Here is a 14113-nt window from a genome sequence, read left to right on the forward strand (position 1 = left end):
GGTCTGAAACTTCCCGCCTAGGTAAGCTGGACCAGTTGCTTTCTTTGATTTTTTTTACATCTGTAAGAGAAGAATACAATTATGCTTCATGGGGACGTTTACAGGAATTCATAGGCAATTGTAGAGTGCTTTGAGCTGGAGGAGTGCTATAGATATAAAGGTGGACTTTATACCCCACCTATCCATACAGATAACCATTTCTTTAAATAGAGAGACAAAGTGACAACTGCCATCTCAATCTAAACAGGGACCATTACCAGCCACCCCACAGCCTGATCCCTACCCCTGCCTGAACTGGAATAGGCTCCATCTTCTGGGCATGATTCTCATAAAGGAACACACATTTAGCAACCAATGCATGCACCTAGGAGTAAGTAGGAGTCGCATATAAGCTGCTAAAGGCATATGTTATGCTCCTGCATCATGAATGTGATGCCCTGTTCTTCACCTGTGCCTTTAGCTTCCTTCAAGAGTAGTGGTTTGAATCTCTGATGTTATTCATTAGCGTATGTACAGTAATCTGCCACCGTCTTACATCTCAAGTACTTACATGAAGCTACAGCCAGTGGCACTGGTTGATTATTTTGCAAATGCAAAGCCAACTGCTTTTGATATTATCCCTAACTCAACTGAACATAGACCTAAAGAACACCAGAGTCTGAGACTCAGAAAAGAAAAGAAAGGCAGAGGAGGACCAAGGGAAAGTGACCTGCTGAAATCAGAGGAAAAGGAAACATTAAGTGAAGAACAATCTTCCCTGGGCCTATGAGATGGACTAGGTGACCCAATATCTCTTTTCTGTCTCCATTTTGTACAGTTTTGTGAGCCTCAAAGCAGCAAAAAGAGAAAAGAGCTGCAGCATCCATATAGCGTGGTGTCAAGGAGAAGGGTTCAAGATCAATCCCTCGGAGAACCAAGCTTCAAGCAGAAGCACAATAGCCCCCTATGGATGTGCAGGCCAGGGGCGTATCAAGATTGATGCTCAGCCAAGAGGTGGGTAGCAAAGAGGTACACGGGATGTCCAACACCCACCTGCCTGCTCCCCTGTGGCCATCAGGTAGGCCATGCTTTGTGCTCTGTGCTGGGGCAACACAGCATCTGACAGAGATGTTCCCCGTCTTTTTCCAGCATACGGGATGAAACAGGGAGACTTTGTTGGACTTCCTTCCATTAGAGGAGGTTGGGAAGGACCTAATATTCCCTTCTGTGGGATAAACTCATCCTTGTCTTTCTTCACTTCATGGCACTGTGGGTGGATGAATGTGGGAGCCTCCCCCCTCAGGCGTTAGCACTGGAGGGATGGGAAGAACTCGGGCGCAAGACAGGCAGCCCCTCTGGGAAAGTGCATCGTCCCTTCGCGCTCCTCGCTGGCTGCCCTGTGGCCTTTTCCAGCCCTCCCTCTGGCAGCTCCCGCCTCCCCACCAGCCCTCTCCCCTCAGGCGGGGCCGCGGGCGCCCTCGACCCCGGCCGCTCCTGCACCTGCGGCGCCGTCCTCCGCCCGCCGAGGGGCAGGCCCGGCGGCACCCGGCTGCCCCAGCCCTCGTGGGGCCTCTCGCCCCCGGCCCTGAGGCGGCTCCGCCACCTTTCGGCCCCCAGCCCTGAGGCGCCTACACCGCCCGCCTTCCCCGGCCCTGCCCGGCCGCGGGCAGGACCCCGGCCGCATCCCCCTCGCACCCCCCGCCCTCCTCTCCCGGCCCCGGCTCGGCTCCCCGCCCCTCCCCCGCCCGCAGACAGGCGCACGCACGGCACTCACACACGCACTCACACACACACCGAGGCGATGCGGCTTTAAAGGGGCCAGCTGCAGCCCGGGGGCCGGCCCACGTGAGGCCGGTGAGCTCCCTCCGACCGCAGCCCCGAACCCTGCCGCCGCGGCCGGGAGACGCCAGCGACGGCGCTGGGCGGGCGGGCCGAGCCGAGCGGCTGCCAGCCCGCCTCACGCCAAGTTTGATCGATAACCCCCTCCCGGCCCGGGCGGAGCAGCCTCGCTGGCTCCGCTACCCACCATCTTTGGGGGAAGTCCCTACGCTGGGGGGGGCTGCTGGAGACAGGGGGAGAAAGGCAACCTCGCAGCCAATGAGCCCTCCCAGGCTGGGGTGAAGACAAGAGGAGAGGGATTTGGGGAAGGAAAAAAAAAAAAGAAGAAAGGAAGAAAGGAGGGGGACCGTCCTCCCCGCTACCTCCGCCAGCATCGCCACCACCATTGACACTACTCCGAGTCTCCAGTTGCGCCCATGCCTGTGCCGCCAGTTTCGTTTTAGGGGCTGAACCGCAGGGGCTGAAGAAAATGGGGCAGAGCGCGCCCCGGACCCTCCTGCTGCTGCTGGCGGGGCTGCTGGGGGAGGCTCTGGCAGGGTTCCCCAACACCATCAGTATAGGTAAGCGCCTGCCGCGGCACCGCGACCAGCTCCTTCCCCCTGCCAGCCGAGGGGAAGTTGTGTGGAGGGGGAGCGGGGGGCGGCGGGGGGCGAGCCAGGGCGCCGCCGGGTAGGGGCGCGGGCGGCCCCGGTAGCTCTCGGGGCCAGCCCCGCTCCGGCTCCTTCCCGTTGTTGTGAGCGAGAGGCAGAAGCGGTGCCCGGGCTGCGCTGGCGGGCGGCTGTGAGCGGTGCCGGGCTGCTGCGCTGTCCATTCACCTCAGGAACGGCAGGAGGATTTGGTCCGTGCTCATGCGGAATCGTGCCCTGAAGCAGCGCATCCCGTGTAGCAAATAATGTGAGAGAGTAACGGCGTGAATCTGTAACGACGTGCCCTAAACCTGGGGCTGAATGAGCCGTAAGGCTGAGGGCATGCGAGTGAAACTTGGGTTTTTTCCCTGCCTTTCCCTTGGAGCAGCGCTCAGCTGTGCGTGTTCTCCACCAGACCGTTTAAAACCGCACGTTTGCTATGCCGCACGCCACCCGTGTCCTTAGCAAATAACTACAGAGACGTTATTTGAGTAGTATGAGGTAATTTAGGAGCCACAATTCCCCAAGTTAGACTTTTAAATCTGTGTGTGGGCATCCGTGTATAAGTGGCCTGGTTTTCAAGGTGCACCTGCAGCTCCCAGTGACTCCCGATCGCTCAGGGGCACCTGGATGTGATGTGTGGCTTTAAAAGCCGAACTTTGGACTTGGAGTATGTATTTCATGTACGCGCTCTGTCAGAATTATGTGCTCAGGCTCAGCCTGCTCCTGTTCATTCTTTCCTGAGATGTACAGTATGCAAATGTAACTTAATTGCCACTGTTTCTTCTCAAAATTCATTCTGAAATACCTTTTCCCTTTTTTCTTTTTTTCCTATCCTAGGTGGACTTTTCATGAGGAACACTGTTCAGGAGCACAGTGCATTTCGATTTGCTGTGCAGTTATACAACACAAACCAAAATACCACAGAAAAGCCCTTCCATTTGAACTATCATGTAGATCACTTGGACTCTTCCAACAGTTTTTCAGTGACAAATGCTTGTAAGTAAATACATGCTTTTTTAAAAAAATATTTATTTGTTATCTATTCTTACCTTCAATTTCTCCCTGGTAGCCTAGAGTTCTTGTTCATACAATACAGTGCAACAAATGTGTGTAGTGGCATGAGGTTTAGTGGATTTGCAGCACTATATGGTTGAATAATACCTTAGGGAAAGTTCTCTCACCGCTTCTTTTCACCCCCTTAGTTTTGTTTTCCAGAAAAAACACCATGTTAGTTATATAGCAGCGCTGTGTAGCTGTGATCAGTGAATTGCCGCTGAAGTAACATCCCTTTTCTGTTGAGGCTATGACCTAGCTGTGTGAAATAGCGTAATTTGCAAATAATACCGTGTAGGAATAAAACAGAAACAGCTGTTTACAAGTGACCTTGAGGGGACAAAGCTAGAGGGGCTTACTTGCCTCCTCTGCCCTGTAATACTGGGTTGTTTTCTTACAGTGAAAGTCCTGTTAAAAGCTGAGGAGACTGTAAACTGACAAATACCGTTAGAGCTGAGGGGAGAGAAAATGGAATCGGAACGCTAAGCGTTATAAGAAATAGCTCTGCACAAGCAATGAATATGTATAATTTGAGCCTTTATTAACAGAAGAAGCAAAATAGAACTTTGAGTAGTCTTAATGTGGTGTTAAAATGCGAAATCTCTTTCTGAAAGACTGGTGCATGTTCTGCATTTAAAAAAGCATTCCTTTACCAATAGTAGTTCCTGAATATTTGTTTTACTGATGTGTCCAAATTCAATTTTATACAGTTTTTATTGTAAATCTTTGAAAATGAATGGAGTCTTCTTGCGAGGTAGTTGCATGCACTTTGCAGTATACAGAAATATGTCTGTACATGCGTGATCTAAAGGACCTCTGAATGCAATGTACTAACTTTGTGTTATGAACAGGATTCCTGTTCATGTACTCACAGCGTAAAATGTTCAAAGAGGAAGCATTGTACTAAAATAGTGAAGTATTAGAGTACAGAAAACTAGTATCTCTTGCTTTAAAACAATTTCATGTTTTGAATATCTTATTTCTTTATTTTTCTGTTTGTTTGGGATAGGATAGTTCTTATATTCCTGTCCCAGGCTGTATAATCTGAAGGCTGGACAAGTAGATATTTTATTCTTCTAGGGTTTCGGGTATTTTCTGAGAAAGTTGATGGTTAGAAAATATACAATAAGGAAGTATTTGGACAAATTTTAGATTGGTATTCTAACATATCCCCCATGTGACTACTTCTTGCTAGTGCAGCGTTACACTTTTTAAAGGGCTTTGAATTAGGACCTTTAAAACTTTTTCAGGGGGATTAATTATATAATATCCAATAAAAATATTTGGTAAAGTGGAAAAAAATGGTAAATAAAAGCGTGTCTGTACTTTACATCTTATTTTACTAATCCTATCCAGCCTCAACAGCTCTTACAACAAACATCAGACTATTAATCCTTAATCAGTGTAATCCCTTCAAGAGGCTGTATCTCAAACATAGTTTCTTAAATATCAATTATATGGATTTAAACTAAATACATTAAACTGCTTGGGTGATTAATTATTGTTTTTTAAAAGTTCTCCCAGCACTTCTTTACAGATCCCACCAAGACAAGTGAACCACATGCTCGTTCAGAGACAGTCAATGTATCATTTAGTCAGTGTGCTTCTAATCTTCTGACATCTAATGTTTTTTGTCATTGCTTAGTGAAAGCTGTGGCCATTTTAGTAAGATGAGATGGCTTTCTGTAGTATAGGGCTGCATGTTCCAACACACATATTACCAGTGCAGCGAAACTGGGAAAACTTAAATCTCTGGAGAAACCATAGACCAGAGAATACCAACCTACAGTAACCTATTTAAAAATAGAAGATGTGAAAAAAGAAACAGAAGAAAGAAAATGAAAAGGTGACCTTGTCCATAGCTATGTCAACCATATGGTAATACTGTTGGTAGGAAAAGAATACGGTGAGTCCAAGTAACCAGTCATAGGTCTCAGTAGCTCAAAATAAAAAAAAAAAATAGAAGAACAGTTGCGCTTCTTGGATCTCGAAGCAGTTATCTTTGAGTGTCAGAATGCTCATACATATCGATGCATTAGGATGAACTAATAGCTCCTCACACTACCTGGCTGACATGTAAAACGTTCTGGCCTAAGTACCCTTAATCACATCCTCACTTCCCAGTGGAGTGGCAGATAACTTCAGGGTGCTGCCGTATCCGTGAAGGAATTCTTTCCACAACATTTTTACTTCTCTTGGAGATAAGCATAAATTGTCTCTAGTGCTGTCACACAGCCGTTTGATCAATATTTGCAATTGGCAGGGATCCATAGGAGAGAAACCTGCAGTGACTCTGACTGCCTTCACTGGAGAGGGAGGCTGTGGCTGACTTTGTGGTGGGATAGGTAAAGGAACAGAAGGGAAATTGGAGAAAGTAGCATGTGTAGCTTGAGCCTAGTGCCTGTGCTAGTCAGTATCCATAAAATAATACTTTTCATTCTCCTTTGGTTTGATTTATATGATAGTGGCTGTAGTAAGTGTTCATGTGTGCAGGAATTGAGAGGGGCTCTGCTCAGGAAAGACGTATGTTCTTGGTGTACAGCTGCACATCCCGCTTGGTGCAATCTGGTGCATTCCAGAGGCACGAGAAAAAAAATCTCTTCTGAAGTATCCTCATGAGCCAGAGATAAAAAGCCCACCTCTGGTAGGGCTGATTTGGCAGTATCCCAACATGGGAACAAACTTGTTTAGAAGCAAAAGAAAATTCCTGCCCTAAGCCCCTCCCTCTCATTCCTTTTTCAGTTAAATGATGCATAATCTGATTCATGTACATGTATTCCCTGCTTTACTGCTAGCACCGAGCCCCTCTCTGTATATTTAATGTACACACATGCATACAGTATTCATCCACTCTGTATTTGTCTGTAAATCCACCTATTTATTTAGCTGTATGATATCTTAACAGAGAGCAAATGCAAACACTGATGAAAATTCCAGTGTATTTAAAGGTGAGTTGAAGTTTATCACCTGGCTCTAGGGGGGGATTTATTACATCTTTTAAAATATGCAGCTTTTTGCCATCAGAAAAAAACTGAAAGGAAGAAAGTTAGCTTGACCTGTGAATGAATAAAATCAAGTAAAACATGGATGTTATATTTTCTTCAAAAATGCTCCTGTAGGGAGTGAGCTGGCTTTTTCAGAATAATATAACAACTCAAATGTATAAATTCATCACTGAAGTGCCTTTCATGCTTTTCTTATAACCTCTGATGAAGGATGTTAGTATTAATGTTGAATTATGCGTACAGTTCTGTAGATCATATTCCCTAGAAATAACCCGCGTATGTCTTTCTGCTCTGCACTTGTAGTGCACTATACTAACACTGCTCTAGCCTCTGCAGTGTCAGCTCATTAGCACACAGATCTCATATTCCCTCTCTGCACTGTCATTGCAAAAAATTGCTGTTGTACACCTTTACAGCCAACAAATGTGCACTTGCGTTATGTACAATTTTCAAGAAATATTTAGAAAAGTAAACGCAACCTTATATGTAGTCAGAGTGGAATTTCTCAAAAGAAAGCATTAGTTTTCATTAAAATCTGTTGATCATGTAATGATAGTGGTGGGATGTGTACGGGTGAAAAGGGGCTGTGATTGCAGAATCTAATTAATCTACAGGCAGATTCCCTCTCTCAGCTAAACCTATCGGCTGCAAATTCTTGTCCTGTTAATTTCTCTGAGTCATTTCTCATATATCTTCTGAACCCAGAAGGCTTTTTATATTTTACCAAATGTTGATGTGTAGTGTTTTTTCCACAGGCACTTGTTCTTAAAGAGACCAAAAAAAGAGGGAAGACACAATGACATGCTTACCTTAAGTTGCTAAAATCCTGTAAGTGATTGTATGGACACTGCCTTGAGGGAGTCTGATTTCAGACTTTCTTGGAAAATTTTTCTTTAGCATCTTTGCAGTCCTTGTGTTTAGTCTTTCAAATTCGACTTGGAAGATTTTAATGGAAAAAGTGCCTGTTTGTTGTTGTGAGAACGTTGCAGAAAATGATAGCACAGGGTTAGTAGCAGACAATTTTTCCAGTTTAACTGTATTACTCCCTTTCCCAAAGCACAGGTGCATATATATATCTCTATATGCTCACATGCATACTCACTCGCACACATGCACGCATGCACACACACACACTTTTTCCTTAGGTGCTGCTCGGCATTTCTTTTTGCCAGTGGGCAGATAATTTGCTTCCCTTGCATCTGTGTACTCTTTGGCCAGCTGGCAAAGGACACTGATGCTGAAAGTGGTCAGTTCCCTTCTGCCAAAAGCATAAGCATGCCTCACTGAAAGTCTTGCCAAGTTTGGGCCGTGTGCTGCTGGTTTTGCATGAGTAGAGACCACAGGGTAGGTGCCTCGCTCTCCCGATAAGGAATGCACTGTGGCTTCTCCCAGCATTCTGTGGTAAAACACCTGGAAATGTGCTTTCTACACAACTCAGTTCATTACAGATCCCTGAAAATGCCTTTTATGCCGCGGAACGTGCTCAAGTATTGTATGTTACTGCTGTGTGACAAAGAAAATGAGCTGGCTTTAGTTTAGGGTTTAGAGCTTTTGCAATATTGGGGTAGGTCGAAAGGTGAAGGGTGTGTTCCAACTAAAGTTTGTTTCCACTTCGTGGCAGAGCAGATGCTTTGTCATTAAGCTGAATGTGATCTCAGTGTTAGCAGAAGGAACCATACTGCTTTCAAGTATGTTTTATTCTTTCTTAAATTAATTTCAGAATAAGCTGACTCTCCTCTCTCTCCTCCTCTGCTGCATACATAGCATTTATATACTGTTTAGATGTTAGGGTTCCATTTAACTCACATTGTAGGGATGAAAAAAAATCTCATATGAATGGACAATTTTTTGAGAAACTCTGAATTCACCAAATGAATGAAGAATAAAGCACAATGAAGAGCACCATTTACTTGTTCAATTTTGGAAAGATTTTGTGCAGATGCAGGATGAAATTGTTCACTTTTCCTATATAGCACTGGGCCTGGAGGACCCATGAGATTATTGGCATGGGTTGGAGAGCTACTGATTAACTGTACATTCCAATAAAAAGTGTAACAGCTGTAGTTTATCTCTAGGAGGAAATGGAGATGCCATGATGGGAAACAAGCATGTGACAGTAGCTTTTAACAACAACAAAAAACCACGGTTTTGTTGAAGGCTGACTCGGGAGCTTGTCCAAGAGCCACAGAAAACAGTGGGTTTCTTTCCTCTGGGTTCACTGTGTTCAGTGTCTGGGAGGTGGGAGGCCGTCCTACTGCAAGCGTAGGACTGTTATGGAAGAAGGTGTGAAATGAGGGAGCTGAGGTATCTTTAATGATTCTTTATTGTCACAATCTAGCGATTTAACATTTTTTCCATTTAAAGTACATATTTTGTCATTACCGATTTTGGAATGCTAATTTTGATTAAGCTAGGCATCCTTAAAATGCTTTAGAATATGTTATTTTTAAAGCAGCAACAGTTTGGTTTCATAGTTCAGTTTCAAACCAAGCCAAACCATATAATTGGAAACTCATGTTCATTTATTGTGAGAAAGATGTTTATGTTTAATTCGTATTTGGCATTTAAGTTACAGCCTCAGATCAGTACTTTCTATGCTGCTGTAAAGTATAGATCACTGGAAGGCCACGGCCCCCTTTCTAAGGGAACTCATAAGGCAGCCTAAAAACTCTATTCCTATGGTCGTGAGGTTTGCTATACAGGGGCTTGTACCTCCACTGGAACAATGTGGTGATCTAAAAATAGAAATATAAAAATGATTGATCTAGATCAAACCAGTTTCTGTGAAACTGTGTGATGATCACTGCAGGGAAGCAATTTCCAGATTTCATCCATGGGGATTCTTTTTCGTCTAAATGTGTATGTGTTAATGTTTCCCGTCAGAGGCGTGCTTCCCTCCATTATATCACCTACTTTATATTATTGTTCATCTTCAGAATATCCGATGCCCTAGAAACCTCAAACTCCGAGATGATTTGGAGTTTTTCGTGTGCAGTCATCTGATGAAGACTCCAAAGTAGACACTCATGTTCGGCTGTTTGTAGTCATTGCAGTGTGGACACTAATAACTATCACACAGCTTCACAGTCTGTACTCTGGCCTGACTGTATTGGGGAGCTTGGAGATATTTCTATAGCACCAGAAATGCAGAGTTAACTTATCAACGCGTAGCTATATGTGAAACATTCAAAGGCAGTGCGTGCCTTTTTAGTTGTTCTCACCAAGATGTAATTATTAGGGGTAAAACTATCATATACACACAGAGCAAGAGAGAAACTGGTGGTAAGGTTTCTGTGTAAAGAGGAAGGTGAATGTAGGAAGGAGTTATGTCGATGAATCCACCCAGCAGTCATTCCTGTGTATCCTCCTTGTGGTGTCTGAGGCACTGGGTCTGTTTTATCATGTTAACTGCTTCTAAAATAGCAAGTGGCAATGTGCAGCCCTCACACAAACACTGCACAGGAGGCACAGAAGCCCTTATGCATGAGTATCAACCTGCAGGGACACTGCGCTGCGAATAACTTGCCCAGGCACTTGTAAAAAGGGTGAATTGCTCTCCTAGAATTGGATAATAGCCCAGGTGAGCACTCTTCTGCTGGAATGGAACGACCTATCTGGTCTCTTGTATGTAATTATTTTGCTAGACTATTTGGACATTTCAGATATGCTGAAAGTTTTTTGTTTGCTTTTTTCAAACACAATTTACAACGTGTTCACTTTCAGACCACTTGTAAGTTACGGGATTGCATTTGGATGCTTGGTCCTGCCCTTGTGTTGGGCTTTTATTTGTTGGAGTTTATTCAAATGTGATGTTTGAAATTCAGATCAAGAATTCAAAAAAAATGCAGGGCTGCATGGTGACTTCACTGACTTGTCACTAATACAAGAACTGTCTTTAAAATCATATGCAGATATCTGGGAAAGGTATATCCATTCTCTGATGGTATATAGTCCATGCATACTTACTTCATTCCACATATACTTCATTATTTTCACACCTCTCTCTCCTGGACTGATGTGTGTAATGGTGCTTGCCGATTTCACCATCAGTAGTTTTGTCATATGCAAACGTCAAGCATTTGGGCCCAGCCCATGTGGTAAAGGGACTGAACTTGGGAAACTGTGGACTCTTCTGATGGCTCTTAGCATGATTTGGAGTGAGTCAATTTGTACTTTTGGTAGCACAGTTTTGCTCTCTCCTGTACAAGGAGGTATTGCAGGGCTGTGTGCAGTGAAAAACTTGGAGAGCTTTGGCTCACAGTGCCTTTTTTCATTTTATTGATCACTTCTTCCACTTCCCTTCCTTAAAAAAAAAAAAAATCCCAAACAAAAAAATCCCAAACAAAAAATCAAAGAGCAAGAAGAAACCCCACCAAAAACCAGCCTACTCTTCACGCTTCTGAAAAATAAATTGAAATTAGCATTTACTAATTTGCTGTCCTTGCTAGAAGGTGACATACATTCCCACTGATGGACCTAGGAGAACATGTGTCGCAGCTGTACAGCAAGCCAATCTGTCACTTGACAAAGGAGAAATTTTCAGCTCTTTACCTGAAATAAGCAAAGCTGTTGGAAAGAAAGCAAGTTTAATATTGCAAAGTTCTTTGTCTCCTACACACCCTGGATCTTTATTGTAAGTACGGTCCACACTTCTGCAGCACAGCATGTGCCCAGTTCTTGCCTACCTGACCTACACTCAGACTGCTTATTTGAGTGTGGGAGAAAGAACCGTCTTTACTAGAAGCAGTGTTGCCTGTTGATTTCTCCCAGTGAGGTCTGTAGAACGTGCTGTAATCAGTATCTCACAGCTGCCAGCTTTTCCAAGAGATGTGCAGCAGTGCATTTCAGGGATTGGTGCCTTCCATGATTTCTTTGTCTGATTTCCATTTCAGAGATCTTAGTCTGAGATAGGTGCTGTAGCCCACTTAGTGAACATGGATCAGGTCCTGTGAATCACAGCGTTGCTGCATCATGACGCATGTCTTGGTTGGTCTTTGTACCCTGCTGTGTATGCTAAAATCCTTAAAACTTTTTGGTGGTGGTGGTTGTCATCGTCGTTTGTGTTTTTCTTCTGAGGGGGAGGCGCAGGGGGAGAGATGGCTTGGGGAGAAGTCGTAATTGGAAAGTTTTTTCAGGTGATGAACTTTCCATAGCCTTTCTACAGCAGCACATGGCAAGACATTGGTTTTTACCGATTACGGGGGTTTTGTCTTCTTAGGCTTTACCGCTTGTGTCACCAAGTTTGGATTCTAATGAAGTCTGATGGTCAGAAAACTCAAGTTCATGTGCATTCTTTTTTCCCAGCAGTTAGATGAGAGCTAATTAGCGTCCATCGATTTGCAAAGGACTGACCCGGGGTCTAACCCTGCATTGAATCAAAACTGTTAGGGGGATTCTAAATTGTCTAGCAAGTTTAATGTACTCGACCATCTTTCTCCAAAGTGCTTGTGCAGTGGTCAGGTAGCATCTCCAAAGTGGCTTCACTACCATTGTGGGGTATGTTGAAAGGAGTTGGACCTAAGGAAAAGCTGGATGAGTGAGCAGTCAGCATAATATCTGCTATCCTACTTCGAATTTCCATTTTAAAACATTGCTTTTTGTGCCTATTTACTTATGACTTCTTGATGAATATAAAATAATACTAAAGAGAAAAAATGTATCTGGTTGTCCTATGCCAGCTAATGCTATTTCTTTCTTATTTCAGCCATGTCAGCAGAGTGATTCTCATGACTAATGGTAGTTTTCATATATTTATGTTGACTGCCTTGGCCAGCTCAGAATGAGTTCCTCCATAGAACCATTATCTCACTGCTGTTCTGTGCATCCCAGAAACGGGTTGTATATACCAGAACATCGTGCTGCATGACTTCAAAAACACTTACGATTGGAAATGATGGGAGCTGGGTGACTTGCTAATCTTTCATTTCAGATATAGTTCCCAAAAGGTTTTAAAGATTAGATTGGGATCAACCAGAAAATTAGAGAATTAAAAATAAAAGCTTTTTAAATAGTTGCAGACTTCAAATAATTGACTCGGTTTCAGTTGAAGCCAAATGTTTTGGTTTGGAAATTATGATTTCTGGGTTTTGTACGTTTTTTTTCTTGACTGAAACAATTTGGTAAAGCATGTCCGAGTTAGCAAGATGTTTCTGCAGACATGAATCTGCCTTTTTCAATGTAAAAGCACCTGTTCTGTCCAATTTTTATAATGACATATAGATGATGAATGTGGAAGAAAAAATTGTGTGTGTTTTGGAAGAAGCTGTCTGCATTTTTCAGGGTATACAGTTCAAGCTGCATGTGATGGATTTTATGGATAGACAATTTTTGTCAGTTAAAGTATGTATAGCATGTCTTCCCGCACCATCTACAGGCAACTTCCTTTATTACCTGGAGGGGCAGTGAGATAAGCCCAAAATTGATGAAAATGAGACCAGTTAACCCTCATGAAGTTTTTCACTACTCCAGTTTGGTGCTTCAGGTGCAGAGGTTGCCTTGTTTAAAGCATGAATCAGTATAGCTTTACTACATGCAGAGCGTAGTAAATGTAGTGATAGTTTCTAGAACCACAGTGTCCTGTTTCAAAGATGTGCATTCATATGCATCAGATGTGCTTTACTGCCAGTTGTTTTGTGCTAAATAACACAAAAAGAAATTGCAAGCAGTGATATGTAGTAGTGCATATCTGCAATGTTCACTGGGACCTAAATGTTTTAGTGCTTCGTTGTTCTACCCTAACAGAAAGAAAAAAAAGCCTTTTTGTATCCCATTAGAGAAATACGGGCAGTCAAGATACATAATGGAGTCTTCCTCTGATCTGATTTACACCAGGGTAAATTTGGAGTAGCTCTGCGGGAGTTTGAAGGAGTGAAGCCAGTAAAGGGTAAAAACAGAGCGGTCTCTCATGGGGTATTCCTGGCTTTAAGCCTCTGGATAAGTGTGGGATGTGGATCCAGGATAGCCAATGGATTCTTCAAGGGAGACTCGGAGCGTCTTAATCAGTAGCGCACCTCTCCTCCAGGACTACCCAGGTTGTCCAGGCTCTTGACTTCAACAACTAACTGAATACCCCCTTGTGTAGCGTCGCACATATTTCCTCTTGGAACTTTGGGAAATTTAACAAAACGTTCACGTTCAGCAGTAATAAGTGTCCCTTTATAAATGATGCTGGGTATCTCAGAAGTATCTGTAATAGACTGTGTAGAGCAGAATCTGCCAAGGAAAGATTTTGTTTTTCAATTGAAACAAAATAGTGTAAATCAAATGGTCTCCAGTGGAAAGTGCTGACCCTGCTTTTAGCAGGAGTCACTTACACAATCTCTACTTTCAGATTTTCATTTTTTTTTTCCCTTTCCCCCCATATATGTGTTTTTGTAGCTGTGAACCTTTCACTACTTTTCTCTCTCTCTCTGCATCAGTTTATGGATTTTGCAATTCTTGTATGAATAGAGGCTGTGTGACATTAAAAACCATAGACTCTTCTGTGAAATTTAACTGCTTGTGTCTCTTACCTGCTTGCGTGAATAGTGATAGTCCTGATTGAAAAACATGGCATTTTTTTTCTGAGTTGATCTAGAGGTAATTCAGGAACAGATCTCTGGCAAAACA

General features: G+C 43.5%; 1 protein-coding gene across 6 annotated transcripts in view; it reads left to right on the plus strand.

Annotated features, from left to right (window-relative positions):
- Nucleotides 1-2084: 2084 nt before the first annotated feature.
- The window catches only part of GRIA3 (glutamate ionotropic receptor AMPA type subunit 3), a 161602-nt gene continuing 149573 nt past the window's right edge, over nucleotides 2085-14113 (plus strand). For 4 of the 6 annotated variants that reach the window (XM_076347326.1, XM_076347329.1, XM_076347328.1 and 1 more), the window contains exons 1-2: nucleotides 2213-2378; nucleotides 3285-3443. In XM_076347326.1, coding sequence (XP_076203441.1) covers nucleotides 2288-2378; nucleotides 3285-3443 — 250 coding nt within the window. In that variant the 5' untranslated portion in view covers nucleotides 2213-2287. Of the gene's footprint in view, nucleotides 2379-3284; nucleotides 3444-14113 lie in introns of all 6 variants that reach the window. The other 2 variants (XM_076347331.1, XM_076347330.1) reach the window with 1 other exon arrangement.

The sequence above is a fragment of the Aptenodytes patagonicus genome, chromosome 9 (assembly GCF_965638725.1).
Source record: "Aptenodytes patagonicus chromosome 9, bAptPat1.pri.cur, whole genome shotgun sequence".
NCBI lineage: Eukaryota > Metazoa > Chordata > Aves > Sphenisciformes > Spheniscidae > Aptenodytes > Aptenodytes patagonicus.